Source organism: Nycticebus coucang, chromosome X, assembly GCF_027406575.1.
Source record: "Nycticebus coucang isolate mNycCou1 chromosome X, mNycCou1.pri, whole genome shotgun sequence".
Lineage (NCBI taxonomy): Eukaryota > Metazoa > Chordata > Mammalia > Primates > Lorisidae > Nycticebus > Nycticebus coucang.
The window spans coordinates 19,002,028-19,023,539 of record NC_069804.1 but is presented as its reverse complement, the minus strand read 5'-3'; the positions used below and the strand labels follow the sequence as shown (position 1 = coordinate 19,023,539).

The following is a 21,512-nucleotide window of genomic DNA, read 5'->3' as shown; positions in this document are numbered from 1 at the left end:
AGACATGTAATATTCAACTAGTAGAGGAAGTACAAAAAGAGAAGCCCTGGCCAGGCACCGTGGCTCACACCTATAATCCTAGCCTCTGGGAGGCTGAGGTGGGTGGAAGAAATTCACTGTCCAAATAGCAATCAAAGTAGAATTTATTGGCTGGGCGTGATGGCTCATGCCTATAATTCTAGTATTTTGGGAGGCTGAGATGGGAGGATTGCTTGAGGTCAGGAGTTTGAGACCAGCCTGAGCAACAAGACCTATCTCTACAAAAAATAGAAAACATGACAAGATGTGGTAGTTTATATCTGTAGTCCCAGCTACTTGAGAAGCTGAAGCAGGAGGCTTGCTTGAGCCCAGGAGTTTGAGGTTGCAGTGAGCTATAATGATATCACTATAGTTTAGCCAGGACAAGAAAGAGACTCTGTCTCATACAAGGAAAATAAAATCACAAATAATTTATCATGAATTTAAGCATTGGATGAAATATGGTTGTTTTTTTTAAGTCCCTTTGGTTTGGTCTGGGAGTCATTGCTTTGGGCTCATATAAAAGGAAATTGTATATTACCTAGTCTGCATATGAGCAACATATTGTCACGATAATGTGGACATTATTGGGCGGCGCCTGTGGCTCAGCGGGTAGGGCGCCGGTCCCATATGCCGGAGGTGGCGGGTTCAAACCCAGCCCCGGCCAAATTAAAAAAAAAAAAAATGTGGACGTTATTGTATAGACTTTCAGCTTTGGAATCAGGCTCTGGAGACAGCATGGTTGTTGTTGCAGGAGAGAATGTTAAATTTCTTAAAATAAATAGCCTTAATAAAAAATTTTAAAATAAAGTTGGCAGCAAGTTGGGGGGAAGTTTGAGAGAAAGGATGTATAGGAACTATTAGCTTCCTTTTACAAAGTAAGGACTTACCATTCTTTCCAAAGCTGAGAGAATATGAGGTTTATGTAAAAATATAATCATCGAACAATGGGGGAAGAGGATGATAGAAAGAAAGGGAATAGTATAAGTGATCCCCTCCATTATCTTTTCTTATTTTTAGGTCAGTAGACCAGTGGTTCTCAAACTTCCTAATGCCATAACCCTTTAATACAGTTCCTCATGTTGTGGTGACCCCCAACCATACAATTATTTTCGTTGCTAATTCATAACTGTAATTTTGCTACTGTTATGAATCATAATGTAATTATCTGATATTCAGGAGACCCCCCAAAGGGGTCATGACCCACAGGTTGAGAACCGCTGCAGTAAACATTGTAAAAAAAGTAAATGCAGAGCTATTTTTTTTAAGTCTAGATATGGGGTAAGAAGAGACTGGATTCTCATTATAAGCTTTTCTGTAACTGCTTATTTGTTACTAATATGCATGTATTACTTGGATTTTAAAACTAAAAATATGAGGGAACAGGAAACAACCCAGGTTGACTCACGAGTATGAGTAAAGGGATGTTGGGAGATAACGTATACAAGAAGGGTAGGTTAAGACCATTTTGTAGAGGGCTTCCAATGCTGAGGTGAAGCAGTGTGTTTAATTTGGAGAACCTCAGAGGAGTTTTTGAATAGCCTGGTCATCTGACTTGAGCTGTATACTTTCAGAAAAATGAATTAGAGCGGACACAGGCTACTTTCAGTTTTCTACATGAAAGGTGATAAAGGCTTGTACCCAGATGATACCACTGGAAATAGAAAAAGAAAGAATGAAAGGTATTCCCAACACCATACATACTACATTTTTGTTTTTGTTGAGACTGAATCTCACTCTGTCGCCCTAGATAGAGTGCAATGGCATCATCATAGCTCACAACCTCAGACACCTGGCTTCAAGCAATCCTCTTGCCTCAGCCTCCTGAGTAGGTGGGACTGCCTGCATGCACCACCATTTCTGACTATTTTTTTTCTGTTTTTAGTAGAGATGGAGTCTTACTCTTGCACAGGCTGGTCTTGAACACCTGAGCTCAAGCCGTCCACCTGCCTCAGCTTCCCACAGTGCTAGGATTACAAGCGTGAACCACCATGCCTGGCCAAGACTCTACCTTTTTTTTAGTAAATTATTAAACATGAGCATAAAGGAAGGGCAATCATCAAAGATGAGAATAATAAATGCTATTTATTTTGACATTCACGATATGATTATAGCTCACACTGTGTAGGATTAGGGCTTGATCCTGTATGCCTGCATTTGTTTATAACTCAGTGGTGGTTGTTCTGTTCTGTGTCACATCTTTATTTGTGCCAGGCAACTGTAGTAAGTATTTGCAATGAAATACAAGGTGAAAAAAAAATACTGTAACCTGTTAAATCACATCCCACTCACCCAAGAAAGAAAATGGTAAATTCATATAAAATATTAGAGTATAGTTCTCACAGCCTCATGATTTAAGGGCATAAATGGCTGCTAGATTCCAGATAGGCTCTTGAGCAGATAGTTTTTTTCTATACTATACTGACTGACACATGCTGGAACCCAGCCCGTGAACTTGGCCCCAGAAGTTCAAGTCTGTAATCCATTAGTCTTTAAAGTGCAATGTGACAGCACTTTGGGGTATAGAAAAGAAAGAGGATAACTTCTTTACAAGTATATAATTTATGAAAACAGTAAGTATACAAATATTTGGTATATACTAATTTTTTTTACACTGCTAAGGGTGTACTTCCAAACCTTTAAAGTTCACTGCTCTAATTAACTTAGCTGACTTTGCTAAAAGATACAGACCAGTTTTGAAGACCAGAGGTATATGTCTGTAATTTCCTGTCCTTAATCTTAGATAGGAAATCACCAAGAGCCTCTGACATTCTCAGTGTGGTGTAATGATAAGGGCCTTATTTTAGAAGTCAGAAGGCCTAGAATTGAACCTTAAGTCAACCACTAACTGGCTTGTGATCTTTAGTCTTCACTTACTCTCTTTAAACTCTATACTGTATAGTATTCAAACCATTTTGCCTTTAGATGTGTCAAATTTCTAGTTGTGAATGGAGTAATACATAGAGAATTCTGAAACATTTATGCTTGCTCTGAGGTTTACTCCTTTGTGTGATCATCTGCACTTTCAAACATTAACATGTGGTCAAAGATTTGTTGTGAAGCATAAATATAAGACAAAAGGTGGAAAAGAACTTAGCACAAGCTTGATAATGTGGTAGGTGTGTTTAATAGTAGTATTTGCTGGATTTTAGTCTCAGTCTTACTTAATCAATCTCATGTATACATTGTTCTTTAAAAGTTTTGTAAAAGAATTTGCTAATTTACTTACTGCCTTTCCTGTCATAGCTACTAATAGCTATCACTCTGAAGTCTTTGTGCCTTGATTTTATTTTGGAAGGAGAAGAAACCATCTTAGAGTCAGCTAATGCTTGGTTCTACCCTAATACCTACTGCACAGGATTGTTGTGAGAAACTAAGGAGATAATGCATGTGAAATTACAAAATGAAGAAAGAAACCAGTATTAGGAGATTGTTCTGTTATTGTTGCCAAGGTTCAGATAGAATCCAAAAGGATTCACTTGCCTAAGTAGTAGGATAACCTACAATCTCTGTCTTAGAAACTAAAATGATGGGCCTGAATCTCTTTTTATCTTCTGGGAGCATTTTTTTTTTCTCTTACTACTTATTTTCCAAAGATACCATGTTAGAATATCCTCATATATCTTTTTGAGAAATTTTTATAATTTCTTATGTTGCCAACATTCTAAGGGTATCTTAGAAAGTGTTACTGGAACTCAAACATTTTTATGGACTACGATAATAAAAATAATTATTTATGTCTATATAGTACATTTAGATTGTACTAATAGTATGTGTGCTCTTAGGAAAAAAACATAGTCAACAGAATAGAAATGGTAGTTTTTATTTGAAGAGCTTATGTTTTTGATTTTGTTAGGTTTTGTTTTATTGTAGATGTTGTCTTTCACATATAGTATGTGTCTTGATTAAGGTATACTCAATCTGCTGATCTCAACATAAATAATTGGAAATCTTATTTATATACATTTTCTCTTTGTTCTACCACCTCCCCTCAAATATACAGAAGTGTCCACCATCTTTTAAAAATTGGAGGGAGGGGGGTGGAGCCTTGGTGTGTGTCACACTTTATGGGGGCAAGACATGATTGCAAGAGGGACTTTACCTAACAATTGCAATCAATGTAACCTGGCTTATTGTACCCTCAATGAATCCCCAACAATAAAAAAAAAAAAAAATCCTTCTCTTGACCTGTCATGGTGGCTCACACCTGTAATCACAGCATTTTGGGAAGCTGAGGTGGGAAGATCACTCGAGGCTGGAAGTTGGAGACCAGCCTGTGCTACAAAGTGAGACTCCAGCTCTACAAAAGTTTTAAAAATAACTAGGCATGGTGGCACATGCCTCTGGTTCCAAATATTTGGGAAGCTGAGGTAGGAGAATCACTTGAGCCCAGGAGTTCTAGGCTTCAGTGAGCTATGATATCACCACTGCATTCCAGCTAGGGCAACAGAGTGAGACCCTGTCTCAAAAAAAAAAAAAAAAAAAATTTTTTTTCTCTTAACCCAAAGACCTTTGTTTCACTGTTCTATCATACTGAATAGTCATTTTTTCTCATACCTAATCCTCTTTGTAAATTTTAAATCTTTTTTGATTTTGTGTTTCAGTGTTACTCCTTTCTCCTTTCTCAGATTCCAGGTTATTCTATTAATAGAATCAGAAAGTAACTCTCAAATATTTCAGATAGATAAAAACTTTAGTGTACTTACTTAAACAGCTGTATTTAGGGTAGAAGTCTGTATGTTTACCCTGGAATATTTTTCAACCTCTCTTTCCAATAAACAAGTTTTTTATTGTAGTTGTTGTTTTGTTTTTTTTGAAACAGAGTCTTACTGTTGCCCTAGGTAGAGTACTGTGGCTTCACAGCTCACAGCAACCTCAAGCTTTCGGGCTTAAGCGATTCTATTGCCTCAGCCTCCCAAGTAGCTGGGACTACAGGTGCCCACCACAACGCCCAGCTGTTTTTTTGTTGTAGTTGTTGTTGTTTAGCAGGCCCAGACCAGGTTGAAACCCACCAGCCCCAGTGTATGTGGCCAGCGCCCTAGCCACTGAGCTATAGGCACCGAGCCAAACAAGTTTTTTTTAAGATAGCACTGATTCTGCCTAGTGTAACCACCGGCCAGAGCACAGCAGTTTACTCTGATCTGTTATTTTTAGACTTCTTTGCACCTTCTACCCCCCATAATAAAACTATTTATTGTAATTGTCTCCAGTAGGGAGAAAGAAGATTTGGAAATACTTAGTGCTTATGTTATTTAAAAGTTAAACTGGCCTGTGTAATGAGTTGTTACAATACTATCTCTGACATTTAACCCCAAAGTATATTTGCTTGGTATGTATTTTCTTTATATTTGGTGGGTCAGTAAAGGGTAGTTTTGTATATTCATTTGAGAATTTCTAATTTACACTAAATTACTATCACTTGATTTTTAGCAAGAGAAAGTGGCTCTGACTAACTCTGTTTTTTCCCCTTATATTTACCTCAACAGGAAGAAGGCAGTATCAAAGAAATTGCAATCACACATCATGTAAAAGAAGGACATGAAAAGGCAGATCCTTCCCAGTTTGAACTTTTAAAAGTATTAGGTCAGGGATCATTTGGAAAGGTAAGTCATGAATATGTGCTTTCTAAAAAGTTGTCTTTTGTAATTCATATATATTTCATACACGTGGAGTAATGGAAAATGTTTGATGAAATGTTCCCTTAACAGTGGTGTTTTCTGTGTTTTTACATCTCTATCAGTAAGTGTGGCAAAGTGAAAATGTCATTGAAAAGTACATCAGAGGGTGGCACCTGTGGCTCAAAGGAGTAGGGCACCTGCCCCGTATGCTGGAGGTGGCGGGTTCAAACCCAGCCCCAGCCAAAAACTGCCAAAAAAAAAAACAAAAAAACAGTACATCGGAAACTAATAAATTAGTAGTATTCACTTCATATTCATTTTATATTTTAAGACCACATGACCTCTCTGGTTGTGCTTGAATGGTTAAAAATCAAATCTCTTAATAATACTGGCCTCTTTTTGAGTCCTTGTGTAGGATTAGAAGGTGATCTTGTAATACAGTACAATACCTCTTAGCCTCCCTTCCAGTGTACCTTAAGACTAACATAAAGTGAGTATTCTCAAGAAAGTAGAGTTGGGAGTTATTGCTACAAATGTAATTTTTTTTTTTGGACTCAAGGGTTGTCTTTAAAATGAAATGTAAAGTTTGCATTCTGTTCAATAACATTCATGTTTGTTTTTAATATGAAAAACCGTGGCTGGCCAGACATGGTGGTTCATGCCTATAATTCTAGCACTTTGGGCGACTGAGGGAGGAGCATCACTTGAGGCCAGGAGTTCGAGAACACTCTGAGCATCATAGCAAGAGTCTATTTCTACAATAGAATTTGTTAAGAATTAGCTGAGCATGGTGGCACATGCCTATAAGTTCTGGGCTACTTGGGAGGCTGAGGAATGAGAATCCCTTGAGCCTAAGCATAGGAGATTATAATCAGCTATGATGATGATACGGGTACACTCTAGCCTGGACAACATAGTGAGACCCTGTCTCAAAAAAAGTGAGGCTGGCCAATGCCTGTAATCCAGCATTTTGGAAGGCTTAGATAGGAGGATAGCTTGAGGCTAGGAGTTTGACTCTACTCTGAGCAGCATATCAAGACCCTGTCTATAAATTTTTTTTTTTTTTTGTGGTTTTCGGCTGGGGCTGGGTTTGAACTTGCCACCTCCGGCATATGGGACCGGCGCCCTACTCCTTGAGCCACAGGCGCCACCCTAAAAAAATATATTTTTTTAATTAGCTGAGTGGTGACACATGCTTATAGTCCCAGCTACTTGGGAGGCTAAGGCAGGAGAGCCCCTTCAACCCAAGCATAGGAGGTTGTGGTGAGCTATGATGACACCACTACACTCTAGCCTAGACAACAGAGTGAGACCCTGTCTCAAAAAGGATGAGGTAGCTGGGACTGGTGGCTGATGCCTATAATCCCAGCACATTAGAAGTCCGGGTGGGAGGATTGCTTGAGGCCAACGGTTCAAGACCAACCTGTGCAACAAAGACCCTGTCTCTACAAAAAGTAAAAAACAAAGCCAAGTGCAGTATAACATATCTATAATCCCAGCAACTTGGAAAGCTGAGGCAGAAGGATAACTTGAGCCCAGGAGTTCTGGGCTATCATGAGCTACGATCACACGACTATACTCTAGCCTGGGCAACAAAGCAAGACCCCCATCTCAAATAAAAAAAAAAACTTAATAAATAAATAGTTTCCCCAAGCCACCAAGTAAAATTGCTCCAAAAGATGCAACATCTTATTGGTTTTCTTTGAGTAATCCTTATCCCCCTGCTGCATACCTCAAGGTTGCTTCCTGTATTTCTTTAGCATAGCATTATAATCACTACTGTGTGATCTATCTAGACATTTCTCAGCTAGAGGAAAATTCAGATTTTCACTCAGTATTCACAGTGCAGTGATTGCTTAATACTTCTGTGTAAGGAAACATTTGAATATATTATGCTTAGCAAGTTTCAAAACAGCACCAGTTTAGCTCTCTTCTGTATTTTAGTGAGACTATTTAGCATTCTCGTCTAACACAGGTAATTTGTTACAGTTGGTAACCTCTTTCAAACCCAAAAGGATGCTTTTTATCCCAATGTAAACTAAGTAGCTAGCAGAGCATATGGTTGGAAGTTTGGGCTCTAGGTCAGCCAGACTTGGATCCGATTTTTTTTCTTCCTTCTACTTATTCACTGTGTGTGCTTAAGTAAGTTACTTAACCTCTTGGAGCCCCATTTCCCTCTCATAGCCAGTCATTAAATATTGAAGTTCCTCAAGGTTCAATTCTAGGCTGCCTTCTCCTCTATACATACTTCCTACTAATTTGTTTTCTCTATGCCCACTATCTTAATTATAACTCACATACAGATGACCTAGCAGATTTATATCTCCAACCTAGATTGCTCCTCCAAGCTATGAACTGTTACACACAACTGCTTAGTTTTTTTAATTTGCATGTCTCAAAGGAACTTTAAAGTCCCACATATCTGAGACAAAACTCATCACCTTCCCCTATTCCTCAAATCTGTTTTATTTCATTTTTCTCTATCACTGTGAATGGCATCCAGTTAAGCAAGCCAGAATTTTGGGGGCCATTCTAGACATGTCTTTCTAGTCCCTACCACCCCATACTCCACTCCTGCCCTAGCCAATCTGATCTGTCACCAAGTCTTGTTGCTTTCTTTAGTAAAAATTTCTTAAAGCATTGCTGTCCTCTCCACTGCTACCCCTCCAGAATATACTACCACCTTTCTACCTGGTCTTTTGAAGGAGTCTCCTAAATGGGTCTTCCCAAATGTATTCATGCCTCAATCCATAAATCCATTATTTACATGACAGCCAGCATGAACTGATCTTTTACTCTAGCTGCTTAACCCTTCAGTTGTTTCCCTTTGCTTTTATGATAAGGACAGATTTATTTTTGTGTGTTTGTTTTTAGACAGTCTCACTACGTCGCCCTTGGTAGAGTGCTGTGGTGTCACAGCTCACAGCAACCTCAAACTCTTGGGCTTAAGCAATTCTCTTGCCTCAGCCTCCCAAGTAGCTGGGACTACAGGCACCCACCACAACACCCAGCTGTTTGTTCTTGTAGTTGTTGTTGTTGTTGTTGTTTAGCAGGCCCGGGCCGGGTTCAAAACCACCAGCCCCTGTGTCTGTGGCCGGTGCCCTAACCACTGAGCAACAGGCTTCAAGCCAAAGATAGATTCTTAAGATGACTGAGGAACCCATCCTGGCCCCTAACTACTTCTCCAACATCAGTTTACATACTTTTCACATTCTATGTTCTGGCCATATTAATCACCTTTTTTTGGTCCTTAAACAGGGTCCTTAAGTTTCATGTCACTAGAAAGCCTTTCCACGTCCTATTATTCCTTCTGCTTGAAAAACTCTGTCCCACCACTTTTTCAGCTGGCCAGCTCCTCTTGTGCCTTTGATCTCAAAGAAGCCTTTCCTGCCATCCTGCTTAGGTTGTGTCCCCTGGTTATACCCTCTGAGAACATTATATACCTCATCTCCACTGAGAACATTATATACCTCATCTCCATATACTTAGCACAATTGCAGTTTTTCATTAAATTATTTATTGACTATCTCCCCAACTAGACTGTATGTGTCATGAGTACAAGGGCCATGCCTTGTACCAAGTCTCAGTATTAAACCAATAGCACAGTACCCAGCATATAATTCTGGAAAGAATTAATGAGTAATAGTTCTAACCCTATAGTAGTGAGAATTAAATAATAAAAGGTCATTAAATGATATAGTATCTGATATTAAATTGTATTATCATGCCACTTGATAAACCCAAATAGATGGGTTTATTTTTATACATTAAAATTTCAGGGAACACAATATTTAAGTTCCTAGGAATTAGCATGCTTCTCCCTTTACATCTTTAAAAGTAACTTAAATACCTTACTATAAATATCAAATGTTAAAAATAGGCTGTCTTCTTTCTTACTCATCCTAAAAGGCCAGGGTAAGCCAAGGAAATAGGGATGACCTATCAGAGCCTAGAATAGCTTCGTGGGGGATGGGGGCAGTGAGAAAGGTCAGGAATGCTCTGGTGGAGAAAGCAGTGGCAGCTGGGACTGCTGCTGTTCCTGCTAGGCTTGGCTGGTTACTGGCCAAAGAGAAAAAATAAAAAGCACCCTGAGCAGAAGCGTAAGACTTGAGTGGTTGACCTGTGACACTGGGCAAATTATTTAAATACTCTAAACCCTAGTTCAGGACTGCTGCTGTTCCTGCTAGGCTTGGCTGGTTACTGGCCAAAGAGAAAAAATAAAAAGCACCCTGAGCAGAAGCGTAAGACTTGAGTGGTTGACCTGTGACACTGGGCAAATTATTTAAATACTCTAAACCCTAGTTCAGGCAGCTGTAAAGTAAGCATTGATAGTAGACCTGCCTTCCAAAATTGGCACGATAATCCATTACAGTGTTTGTGGTACTTCATAAGCTAAGAGGTGCTAAAATGTGTTAAGAAAGTACACTGAAAGAATAGTTGAAGAAAATTTGGAATCCTCCAGGAGAATTTTTTCTTGTAGAATAAAACATAGAAGTTTACTCTGAGAATCTTAAGGATGAATAAATATCAAATAAATTCTAATTATCTCCACCAATTAGAATTTATTTCTGCTCAAAAACATTAATAATCTTTGATTACCTTTAACATTTGAGTAATAGTCCTAATTCTATAGAACTACTCTGTTTAAGAATACTTTTCACTCCCTAGATTGGCCCCCACTAACTGACTAAATGGAGCTGAAGAATGGAGCATGGTGAAAAGGAAGGGAGTGATAATAGGAGAGTAACACATTCTGCTCTTCACTTGATTTTGGTTCATTGCTCATTGCCTTGACACAATTTCTCAAAGTGAAAAACTATGCCTTGTCCTAAAATTACTTGAATGAATCATTTTTTTGATTTTTGTGCTAATAGCCTGACGTGCTAATTCACATAATTGAGAGCTAATCATAAAGTTAGTTCTTGATTGTAATTGATTCTCTTCTTTTCATCTGGGGCAGCTTAAGAACACTACTAGGAAAGAATGGGTAGGAGAAAATGAGTTGAAATTCAGGTCCATTTAGCAGGTCTGTTTAAACTTAGGTTTGATGGAAAAGATCATGAACCTAATGGTCAAAATGAGTAGAAAAGATTCATTGATAGTCTTGTACTGGCCATGTTGTAGCACAACCGTGCATTGTTTATAGAAGACTATTCATTTTATACAATTCCCACACTTTATTTTAAAAGTAGCCAAAAATATTTGGAATGTCAAAATTCTCAATAACATACTTGGAAATTGTGTTCTTCGTATTTAGGTATATGTGATAATTTGATTGTAAAAAGGTGGGAAGGTGAGGTTCTGACTTAGGTCACATTAAACATTTGTGTGACTCATGCCTGTAGTACTAGCACTCTGGGAGGCCGAGGCAGGTGGATCACCTGAGTTCAGGAGTTTGAGACCAGTGCTTGAACAAGAGCAAGACCCCGTCTCTACTAAAAATAGCAAAACTACCTGGGCGTGGTGGAGGGCATCTGTAGTCCCAGTTACTTGGGAAGCTGAGGCAGGAGGATCATTTTAACCCAGGAGTTTGAGGTTGCTGTGAGCTATGACACCACAGTGCTCTAGCCTGGCAGAAGGGGTGAGACTCTGTCTTAAAAAAAAAAAAAAGGGCGGCGCCTGTGGCTCAGTCAGTAAGGCGCCGGCCCCATATACCGAGGGTGGCGGGTTCAAACCCGGCCCCGGCCAAACTGCAACCAAAAAATAGCCGGGCGTTGTGGCGGGCGCCTGTAGTCCCAGCTACTCGGGAGGCTGAGGCAGGAGAATCGCCTAAGCCTAGGAGTTGGAGGTTGCTGTGAGCTGTGTGAGGCCATGGCACTCTACCCGAGGGCCATAAAGTGAGACTCTGTCTCTACAAAAAAAAAAAAATTGTTCTGGCTCCGTGCCTGTAGCTCAGCGGCTAGGGTGCTGGCCACATACACTGGAGCTGGCAGGTTCGAACCCAGCCTGGGCTTGCCAAAGAACAATGTCAACTACAACAAAACAATAGCCAGGCATTGTGGCAGGCTCCTGTAGTCCCAGTTACTTAGGAGGCTGAGGCAAGAGAATAGCTTCAGCCCAAGAGTTCGAAGTTGCTGTGAGCTGTGACACTACGGCACTCTACTGAGGGTTACATAGTGAGACACTGTCTCAAAAAAAAAATGTGAATAGAATTTTTCAATGTGAGTGCTTTAAATTGTTCTGCTGAGCAGTTAGATTTATGTGCATTTTTTTCATATATAGCAAAGCTCCTTCATCAGTGAATAATTGTATCAACAGGAAATTGTGGTCAAGAAAAACCCCTGTCTAATAGTTTCAATGGGCTCAAAGGAATTTTTGTTTTGTGAAAATCAGAGCCATCACCACTTTTGTTGTACTTTAGACATACTGATCTTTTCTCCACCTATTTCCTCTTATATGACATTTAAAGATAATATTTTTCTGTCCTAACATGTTACATGCTCTTTGGGAATTGGCAAACAACAAAATGAAAAAATGTATTAACTTATATTGACACCACAAGTCCTAACTACTGTTTATCGTTCATATTTATAACTGATACATTCTAAGAGAGATACTTGATCTGTACTGTATTAGAATCTGTATAATAATAATAAAGTCTTATTTCACTTAATAAAGGTATAGTTTGTGATATTTTTTAATATTTATTTTCTCTTCCTTAAATGCAGGTTTTCTTAGTTAAAAAAATCTCAGGCTCTGATGCTAGACAGCTTTATGCCATGAAGGTATTAAAGAAGGCCACACTGAAAGGTAAGTGCTGCTGCTATTTGTAATGTTTGTGTAGTCTAAACAAACTGAAAGGTCTTAGTAGAGCTCATGGGACTCCAAGGTTGGTTACTTAAATTCTGAATCAGTTCTTATTACTGGCTTTAAATTTAGACTGACTCAGTGAATTTTTCCTACTGGGCTAAGAATCATATAACTAGTGAAAACAGGAGTTGCCATGTTATAAAAGAAGTGTTATAAATTCATATTGGGCTTTAGGCAAGTAGAAGTTGTAGAAGATTAAACCTGGGTTTGATTCATTTTCAAATTAATGTAATTATTTTAATATTTTGAAAAAGTACTTATTTACTGGATGTAAAATAGCTTTTACTCTAAAGGGACTTTATCATCTTGACTCTGGTCCTGAATAAGTTTTTATTGTGAACCTGTGATTTTAAAAAGGGTAATACAGCCTTTTAGCCAGAGATGCCATCTTCCAGTAATTCACCAACTGACAAAGGGAAAGAGGAGAGGTACCCGATACAGATTTTCTAGGCCTTTTAGAAAACATGGAGTTGTTCCTTCAGCCACGTATATGCAAATCTATAAAAAAGGTGATATTGTAGACAACAAAGGAATGCATATGTTCAAAAAGGCATGCCACACAAATGTTACCATGGCAAAACCAGAAGAGTCTACAGTGTTACCCAGCATACTGTTGGCATTGTTGTAAACAAACAAGGGCAAGATTCTTGCCAAGAGGATTAATGTTCATTTTGAGCATATTAAGCACTCCAAAGGCTGAGATAGCTTCCTGAAACAGGTGAAGGAAAATGATGAGAAAAAGAAGGAAGCCAAAGAGAAAGGTACCTGGGTTCAACTGAAGTGCCAGCCTGCTCCACCCAGAGATGCACACTTTGTGAGAACCAATGGAAAGGAGCCTGAGCTCCTGGAACCCATTCCCTATGAATTCATGGCATAATAGGCATATGGTATAGCACACAAGAGACCCAAGAGAACCAATAGAACCATGATATTAGGTGCTGGAACCTATTTATTCCCCATGAAGTCATGACATAATAGTCATACAAAGCTTTGTTGCATTCGATGGCAAGGCACCTCTCCGCACTGCTGGAATCTTTTCCCTATGAATTCATGGTATAATAGATATTAAAAATAAAAGGCCAATATTATAAAAATTAAAAAATAAATAAAAATGCTAATACAGGATTTGACTCATAGATAAAAAGTCATTCAGAAGAATTTGCATGTAGATTTTAAAATACTTAAGTCTTCCTTTGATTTATTTTCCCACATAACCTCTCAATATTTTATTTATTGATTCCTAATGTCAGTTTTTTCTCTTCAATTTACATATAATTTATAAAGCTTTTAAAATAGTCTAGAACAAATATTTGCAATGATCATTTATTTATTTTTATTTTATTTATTTATTTATTTTTTTAGAGACAGAGTCTCACTTTATTGCCCTCGGTAGAGTGCTGTGGCATCACAGCTCACAGCAACCTCCAATTTCTGGGCTTAGGCGATTCTCTTGCCTCAGTCTCCCGAGTAGCTGGGACTACAGGCGCCTGCCACAACGCCCAGCTATTTTTTTGTTTTGTAGTTTGGCCAGGGCCAGGTCCAAACCTGCCACTCTTGGTATATGGGGCCAGTGTGCTACCCACTGAGCCACAGGTGCTTCCCAATGATCATTTATTATTTCTGATGTTACTCTCAATTAGTTACCCACCGTGGATATTACCATCGTCCCAAGAAATTTTGCCTCTCTCTATGAATACTGTCCTTTGTTTTCATTCTCTTGCTCCCTTCCTGAATGTATTTTCTTTCCTATTCAGTCTCTATCCCATGGCATTATCACTTAACTTGATTCTTGCTAAGACCAGGGTATTAAATTATATCCTCATTGCCCTACCTTTATATCACTGTTTTTATTTCTTATTTTTTACTAGATCTTGCTCTGTTGCCCAGGTTGAAGTACATTGACATGATCTCAGCTCACAGAAGCCTCCAACTCCTGGACTCAAGCTATCCTCCTGCCTCAGCCTCCTGAGTAACTGGGACTGCAGGCATGCACCATCACACCTGGCTAATTTTTTTTTTTTTTTGTAGAGACAAGGTTTCACTATGTTGCTTGGGCTGATCTCAAATTCCTGAGCTCAAGCAATCCTCCCTCCTCAGCCTCCAAAGTGCTAGGACTACAGGCATGAGCCACTGCACCCAGCCTATTGCTACTTTTATATAATAACTTTATTGTCACGAATTCTATGTTACAAAACTCCATTAATTGAACTCAGTTCATTCACAAAAGTAGTTTATTTTTATGTACTTAATGGCATTTTATGTGGATTATATGAAAAAGAAACTACAAAACTCTAAGAAACCTAAAAGATAGCAGGAAAGGAAATAAATGTCTAAGTCCTATTAGAGAAGGCTGTTAAGAATCTCAGGCCAGGCTCAGTGGCTCACACCTGTAATCCTAGCACTTTGAGAAACTGAGACAGGAGGATCACTTGAGGCCAGGAGTTCAAAATTAGCTTGAGCAAGAGTGAGACCCCATTTCTACAAAAAAATAAAAAACAATTAGTCAGGCTTAGTGACTATAGTTACACACCTATAGTTATAGTTGCATCAGAGGCTAAGTCAGGAAGATCACTTGAGCTCAGGAATTTGAGGTTGTAATGAGCTATGATGACGCCACTACACTCCAAGCCCAAGCAACAATCTAGTGAAGCCCTGTCTCAAAAAAAAAGGAAAAGAATATCAGTACTCTTATAACCATCTATCATTAAGAGTCCAGTTGCATTTTCCTTAAAACTTAACAAAATGATTCAGAATTTCGTTTCTTAATCCAGAATATTTTATAAAAGAATAATGAGAAGAGATTAAGCTGTCAAGTACTGAATCTTATTTAAAACAGCAGCAGTTCAGAATATTATTGGAGGGGAATAATACAGGCATAGAAATCAATGGAATGAGATAGTGCAAAATGTATGTTACATTTTAATATATTTATTACAACAGTGTTGAGTACCTGCTGCTCTGTATGACAAAGCAGTTATACAAAACAGTGGGAAATTAATGATTTCATGATGTTTTTTATATGCCTCTGAGAAACTTGGAAAACATTTTTTTTTGAGACGGAGTCTTACTCTGTCACCCTTAGTAGAGTGCAGTGGCATCAGCATAGCTCACAGCAACCTCAAACTCTCGTGTTCAAGAGTTCCTCTTGCCTTAGCATCCCAAATAGCTAGGACTACAGGTGCTTGCCACCAAACCAGGCTAGTTTTTACTATTTTTAGTAGAGAGGGGGACTTGCTCTTGCTCAGGCTGATCTTGAACTCCTGCACTCAAGCAATCCACTCACCTCGGCTTCCCAGAGCAGTAGGATTATAGACGTGAGTCACCGTGCCAGGCCACAACCCAGAAAATGTTTAGTGTCTTCTCTTAAACCCTACACTGTAACTAATTCCAGCCTAACTGAATTTTCCAAGGTAACACATCTAGGAAACTTAGGAAGAGATATCGAGCAAATTGCTAACAAATTGACAGTATAAAAAAATTTTTTTGTAGTTTTATACAATGAAAAATAGTATAAATAGGACAACAGGAAATTATTTCATCTCATGTTCAAATGTCAATATAAGGAGTTGATTAAAGGGCTCCTACTGGCCAATCTGGGACAATTTGAACATAGCAGTAATGAATGATGGTGTTCGATTACAGCCCATCAAATAAAACAAGAATCCATGAGTTAATTCATAAATTAATTAATGGAAGAGAAATAAAAGCTTTTTCTTGCAATAGAATTCTTTTTTATTGTTTGGGATTCATTGAGGGTACAAAGAATTAGATTACACTGATTACAGTTGTAATCGTGTCCTGCCCCCAAGAGGTGTGCCATATACTGTGACCTTCCCCATTGTCTTTCCTCCTCCCCTCTACTCAATCCCTCTTTCTTTCCCCTACCCCCCCGACCTTGTATTAGATCATCTACTGCCTTCATATTAGAATTGCATTCTTGCTTCTCCATTCTTGTGATGATTTCCTAAGAAGAATGTGTTCCACCTCCATCCATGTTAATACAAAAAATGTAAATTTTCCATCTTTTTAATGTCTGAATAGTATTCTATGGTGTACATATACCACAGCTTGTTAATCTATTCCTGGGTTGGAAATTTAGGTAATGTCACATTTTGGCAAATGTAATTGAGCTGCAATAAACAGTCCAGTGCAAATGTCCTTATGATAAAATGATTTTTTTTCTTCTGGGAAGATGTCTTATAATGGGATTGCAGGATCAAATGGGATGTCTAATTTGAGTTCTTTGAGGATTCTCCATACTTCCTTCCAAAAAGGTTGCAGTCCCACCAGCAGTGTAAAAGTGTTCCCTTCTCTCCACATCCATGCCAGCATCTGCAGTTTTGATACTTTATGATATGGGCCATTCTCACTGGGGTTAGGTGGTATCTCAGGGTGGTTTTGATTTGCATTCTCTGATGATCAGAGACGATGAGCATTTTTTCAAATGTTTGTTAGCCATTTGCCTGTCTCCTTTAGAGAAGGTCCTGTTCATATCTCTTGCTCAGAGGTAGATGGGATTATTTACTCTTTTTCTGTTGATTAATTTGAGTTCTCTGTAGATTCTAGATATCAACCATTTGTCAGACTGATATCCTGCAAATATCTTTTCCCATTCTGAAGGTTGTCTTTTTGCTTTACTTGTGTCCTTAGCTGTGCAGAAGCTTTTCAGCTTAATTAAGTCCCATTTGTTAATTTTTGTTGTTGTATTGGCCATTGAAGTCTTTGTCATAAAATTTTTCCCCAGTCCAACATCATCAAGAGTTTTCCTCACACTTTCTTCTAAGATATTTATTGTTTTGTGTCTTAGATTTAAGTCTCTTATCTGTCTTGAGTCAATTTTTGTAAGGGCTGAAAAGTGTGGGTTGAGTTTCAGTCTTTTACATGTGGTTATCCAGTTCTCCCAGCATCGTTTGTTGACTAGGGATCCTTTTCCCCACTGTATGCTTTAGTTTGGTTTATCGAAGATCAGATGCAAGTTAAAGACTAGTTTAGTTTCATCTTTTGGTTTTCTATTCTATTCCATATGTCTATGTTTCTGTTTTTGTGCCAAAATCATGCTGTTTTGATTACTGTGGACTTATAATATAGCCTGAAGTCTGGTAGGGTGATGCCTCCAACTTTGTTTTTATTACTAAGAATAGTGTTAGCTATATGGGATTTTTTCTGGTTCCATACAAACCAAAGTACTATTTTTTTCCAATTCTTCAAAATATGATGTTGGTATTTTAATGGGGATTGCATTGAATCTATAGATTGCTTTGGGTAGAATACACATTTTGACAATGTTGATTCTTCCCAGCCAAGAGCATGGTATGTTCTTCCATTTGTTAATGTCTTCTGCAATTTCTTTTCTTAGGGTTTCATAATTCTCTTTGAAAAGATCTTTCACCTCTTTTGTTAGGCATATTCCTAAGTATTTCATTTTCTTTGAAGCTACTGTGAAGGGAATTGTGTCCTTGATTTGCTTCTCAACTTGGCTGTTATTGGCATATACAAAGGCTACTGATTTGTGGACATTGATTTTATACTCTGAGACATTACTGTATTTCTTGATCACTTCCAGGAGTTTTGTAGTTGAGTCTTTGAGGTTTTCTAAGTATAAGATCATATCAACAAAGAGAGAGAGTTTGACCTTCTCTTTCCCCATTTGGATGCCCTTTATATCCATCTCTTGCCTCATTACATTGGCTAGAACTCTGTTGAATAATAGTGGTGATAGTGGACATCCTTGTCTGGTTCCAGTTCTAAGTGGAAAAGCTTTCAGTTTTATTCAGTATGATTTTAGCTGTGGGTTTGTCATAGATGGCTTCAGTCAGCTTAAGAAATGTGCCACCTATGCCTATTTTCTTGAGTGTTATTGTTAGAAAATGATGCTGAATTTTGTCAAATGCTTTTTCTACATCTACTAAAAGGATCATATGGTCTTTGTTTTTGCTTCTATTGATCTGGTGTATTACATTAATGAATTTGCATATGTTAAACCAACCTTGCATGCCTTGGATGAAGCCTACTTGATCATGTTGTATGATTTTTTTAATGAGTAGCTGCAGTTTATTTGCTAAGATTTTGTTAAGTATTTTTCATCAATATTCATTAGTGAAATTGGTCTGTAGTTCTGCTTTTTTATTAGGACCTTTCCTGGTTTTGGAATAGGTTCTGCAGTATAGGTACAAAGCTCATTTTTGAAGGTGTGATAGAATTCTGAATGTGAAGCCATCTGGTCTTGGGCTTTTTTTGTTGTTGTTGGAAACTTTTTTATTGTTTCTGCAATCTCAGTGCTTGATATTGATCTGTTCAAGAGATCTATTTCTTCCTGGGTAAATCTAGGAAGATAGTGTGATTCCAGATATTGGTCCATTTCTTCCACATTGTCAAATTTCTGGGCATAAAGTTTTTGGTAGTAGTCAGAAATAATCTATTGTATCTCTGTGGTATCAGTTGTTATTTCCCCTTTTCATTGCTGATTGAGGTTATTAAAGATTTTACGTCTCTATTTCTGGTTAATCTGGCCAATAGTTTATTGATTTTAGTTATCCTTTCAAAGAACCAACTTTTTGTTTCATTAATTTTCTGAATGCTTCTTTTATTTTCAATTTCATTTATTTCTGATTTAATTTTGGTTATTTCTTTTCTTCTGCTAAGTTTGGGATTGGATTGCTCTTTTTCATTTCTTTAAGATGATTCATTAGTTTATTGATGTGCTCTTTCTGTTTTTTGGATGTAGCCATCTAATGCAATAAATTTCCCTCTTAGGACTGCTTTCTTGCAATAGAATTTCAACTAATGTATAAAGAAAGGTGAAGTTAGGAGTTATTAAGAAATATCATTATACATTCTACCTAAAAGGGTTTTAGAATAAAGTTTACACAAGAAGATAAAATAAATAATCTTTGGAGAAGTGCTCAGTTTTGCTGAAAATCAAAGATGCATATTAAAATAATGAATTATTTCTTAAGATGGCAGTATGAAATGGAAAGCAGCTTTGCAATAAGTACAGAGAGTCATTATTGCTGCTAAATTAACATGAGCAAATAACCGCAGAAAGGAATTCATGTGCTTGAAAATTCTGATTGCAACATTATTTACAATAGCAAGACTTTAGAAATAATATACACATTGAAAAATAGAGGAAGATTTAGAAATTATGGTTTGCCACTTAATTGGATATTATTAAAATGAATTTTTAATATTTTAGATATAATTACAATAATATACTTAGGGAAAATATGTAAGTGAGAAATTATAAGAACTTGAGCTAGTACAATTACGTAAAATTTTATAGACATAAGCTATGGAAGGAATCATAGGAAAGTGAAAATATTTGACTTACGAACTGCTAGATAATTCCAAATGTGGTTTGGTTTTTTTGTTTTCGTTTGTTTGTTTTTGAGACAAGATCTCACTATGTCGCCCAGGCTGGAATATATAGTAGCATCATCATAGCTCACTGAACCCTCCAACTCCTGGACTCAAGCAGTCCTCCTGCCTCAGTCTCCCTAGGAGCTGGGACTACAGGCACACCCCCCTCCACAGACAACTTTTATTTTTTATAGCAATAGGGTCTCGCTATTACCAGGTCTGGTTTCAAACTCCTAGCTTCCAGAGATTCTCCTGCAACAGTCTTCTATAGTGCTAAGATTACAGGCTTGAGCCACCACACCCAGCCTCTGAATGTGTTCTTGAATGTAATTTTTATTTTAATCAAAGCAGTGTCTATACAGAGTCTCATCATATAAGATAACAGTGCTTTACTCACCCTACTGCCTATCCCAGTTCTTGACCCCCAGCAGACAATGACTTTGAACCCTTTACTCCTGCTTCTACCACTTACCTTCATATTTATTACTCTTATATTGCAGTTCTTTGATTGTTTTCATTTGAAAGTATAATCTATTAGCTTCCGAACATGGAAGGTGAGTATTTAGTTCTCACACTGCCACCCACACACAATTTCCCTTTTCACGTCTTCCCAGTAATGTTTTCATTTCTACAGCTTTATAAAAATTGTTCTTAGCTAAACCAAATGGTCTCCTGGAGTCATATTCCTTCACACCTTTGCTGTACTCTGATCTCTTTCTCTAAATTTGGTTATCTATCTTTTTTCTCAGTTTACTTTCTAGTTTTGGTAGAATACATCACATGGTAGCTACCTCAGAAAGGGTTAATGGATGGTGAGTTTTTTGTGACCCCACATGTCACTTAATTTATAATTTGGCTAGGCGTAAAATTCTAGTTCAGAAACAATTTTCCCTCAGATATTTGAAGGCATTACTTCCCTTGTCTTTTAGTTTCTTATGATGCAATGATGAAGTTTATTGCCATTCTGACACTCAGTCCTTTGTAGATAAGCTGCTTTTCTTTGGAAGTCCTTAGAATCTACTCTTTATCACCAGTGTTCTGAAATTTGTATAGTGTTTTTTTTTTTTACCCATCAATTATTTTATTTATTTATTTATTGTTTTTATTAAATCATAACTGTATACATTGATATGATCATGGGGCATCATACACTCGCTTCATAGACCATTTGACACATTTTCATCACACTGGTTAACATAGCCTTCCTGGCATTATCTCAGTTACTGTGCCAAAACATTTACATTCTACATTTACCAAGTTTCGCAAATACCCCTATAAGACGCACCACAGGTATGATCCCACCGATCCCCCTCCCTCTACCCACCACCCCCCTCCCTCCCCTCCCTTTCCCACTTCCCCCTATTGTTAGGTTGTAACTGGGTTATAGCTTTCAAGTGAGAGCCCCAAATTACTTTCATAGTAGGGCTGAGTACATTGGGTACTTTTTCTTCCATTCTTGAGATACTTTACTAAGAATATGTTCCAGCTCCATCCATGTAAACATGAAAGAGGTAAAGTCTCCATCTTTCTTTAAGGCTGCATAATATTCCATGGTGTACATATACCACAATTTATTAATCCATTCGTGGATCAATGGGCACTTGGGCTTTTTCCATGACTTAGCAATTATAAATTGGGCTGCAGTAAACATTCTGGTACAAATATCTTTGTTATGTTGTGATTTTTGGTCTTCTGAGTATATGCCCA

The 21,512-nt window shown here is 37.8% G+C and overlaps 1 protein-coding gene across 7 annotated transcripts in view; it reads left to right on the top strand.

The window, feature by feature from the left end:
* Positions 1-21,512, top strand: part of RPS6KA3 (ribosomal protein S6 kinase A3) — a 135,453-nt gene that overhangs the window by 54,102 nt on the left and 59,839 nt on the right. For all 7 annotated transcript variants that reach the window (XM_053579805.1, XM_053579803.1, XM_053579802.1 and 4 more), the window contains 2 exons: positions 5,505-5,621; positions 12,305-12,386. In XM_053579805.1, the coding sequence (XP_053435780.1) occupies positions 5,505-5,621; positions 12,305-12,386 (199 nt within the window). The remainder of the gene's footprint in view (positions 1-5,504; positions 5,622-12,304; positions 12,387-21,512) is intronic.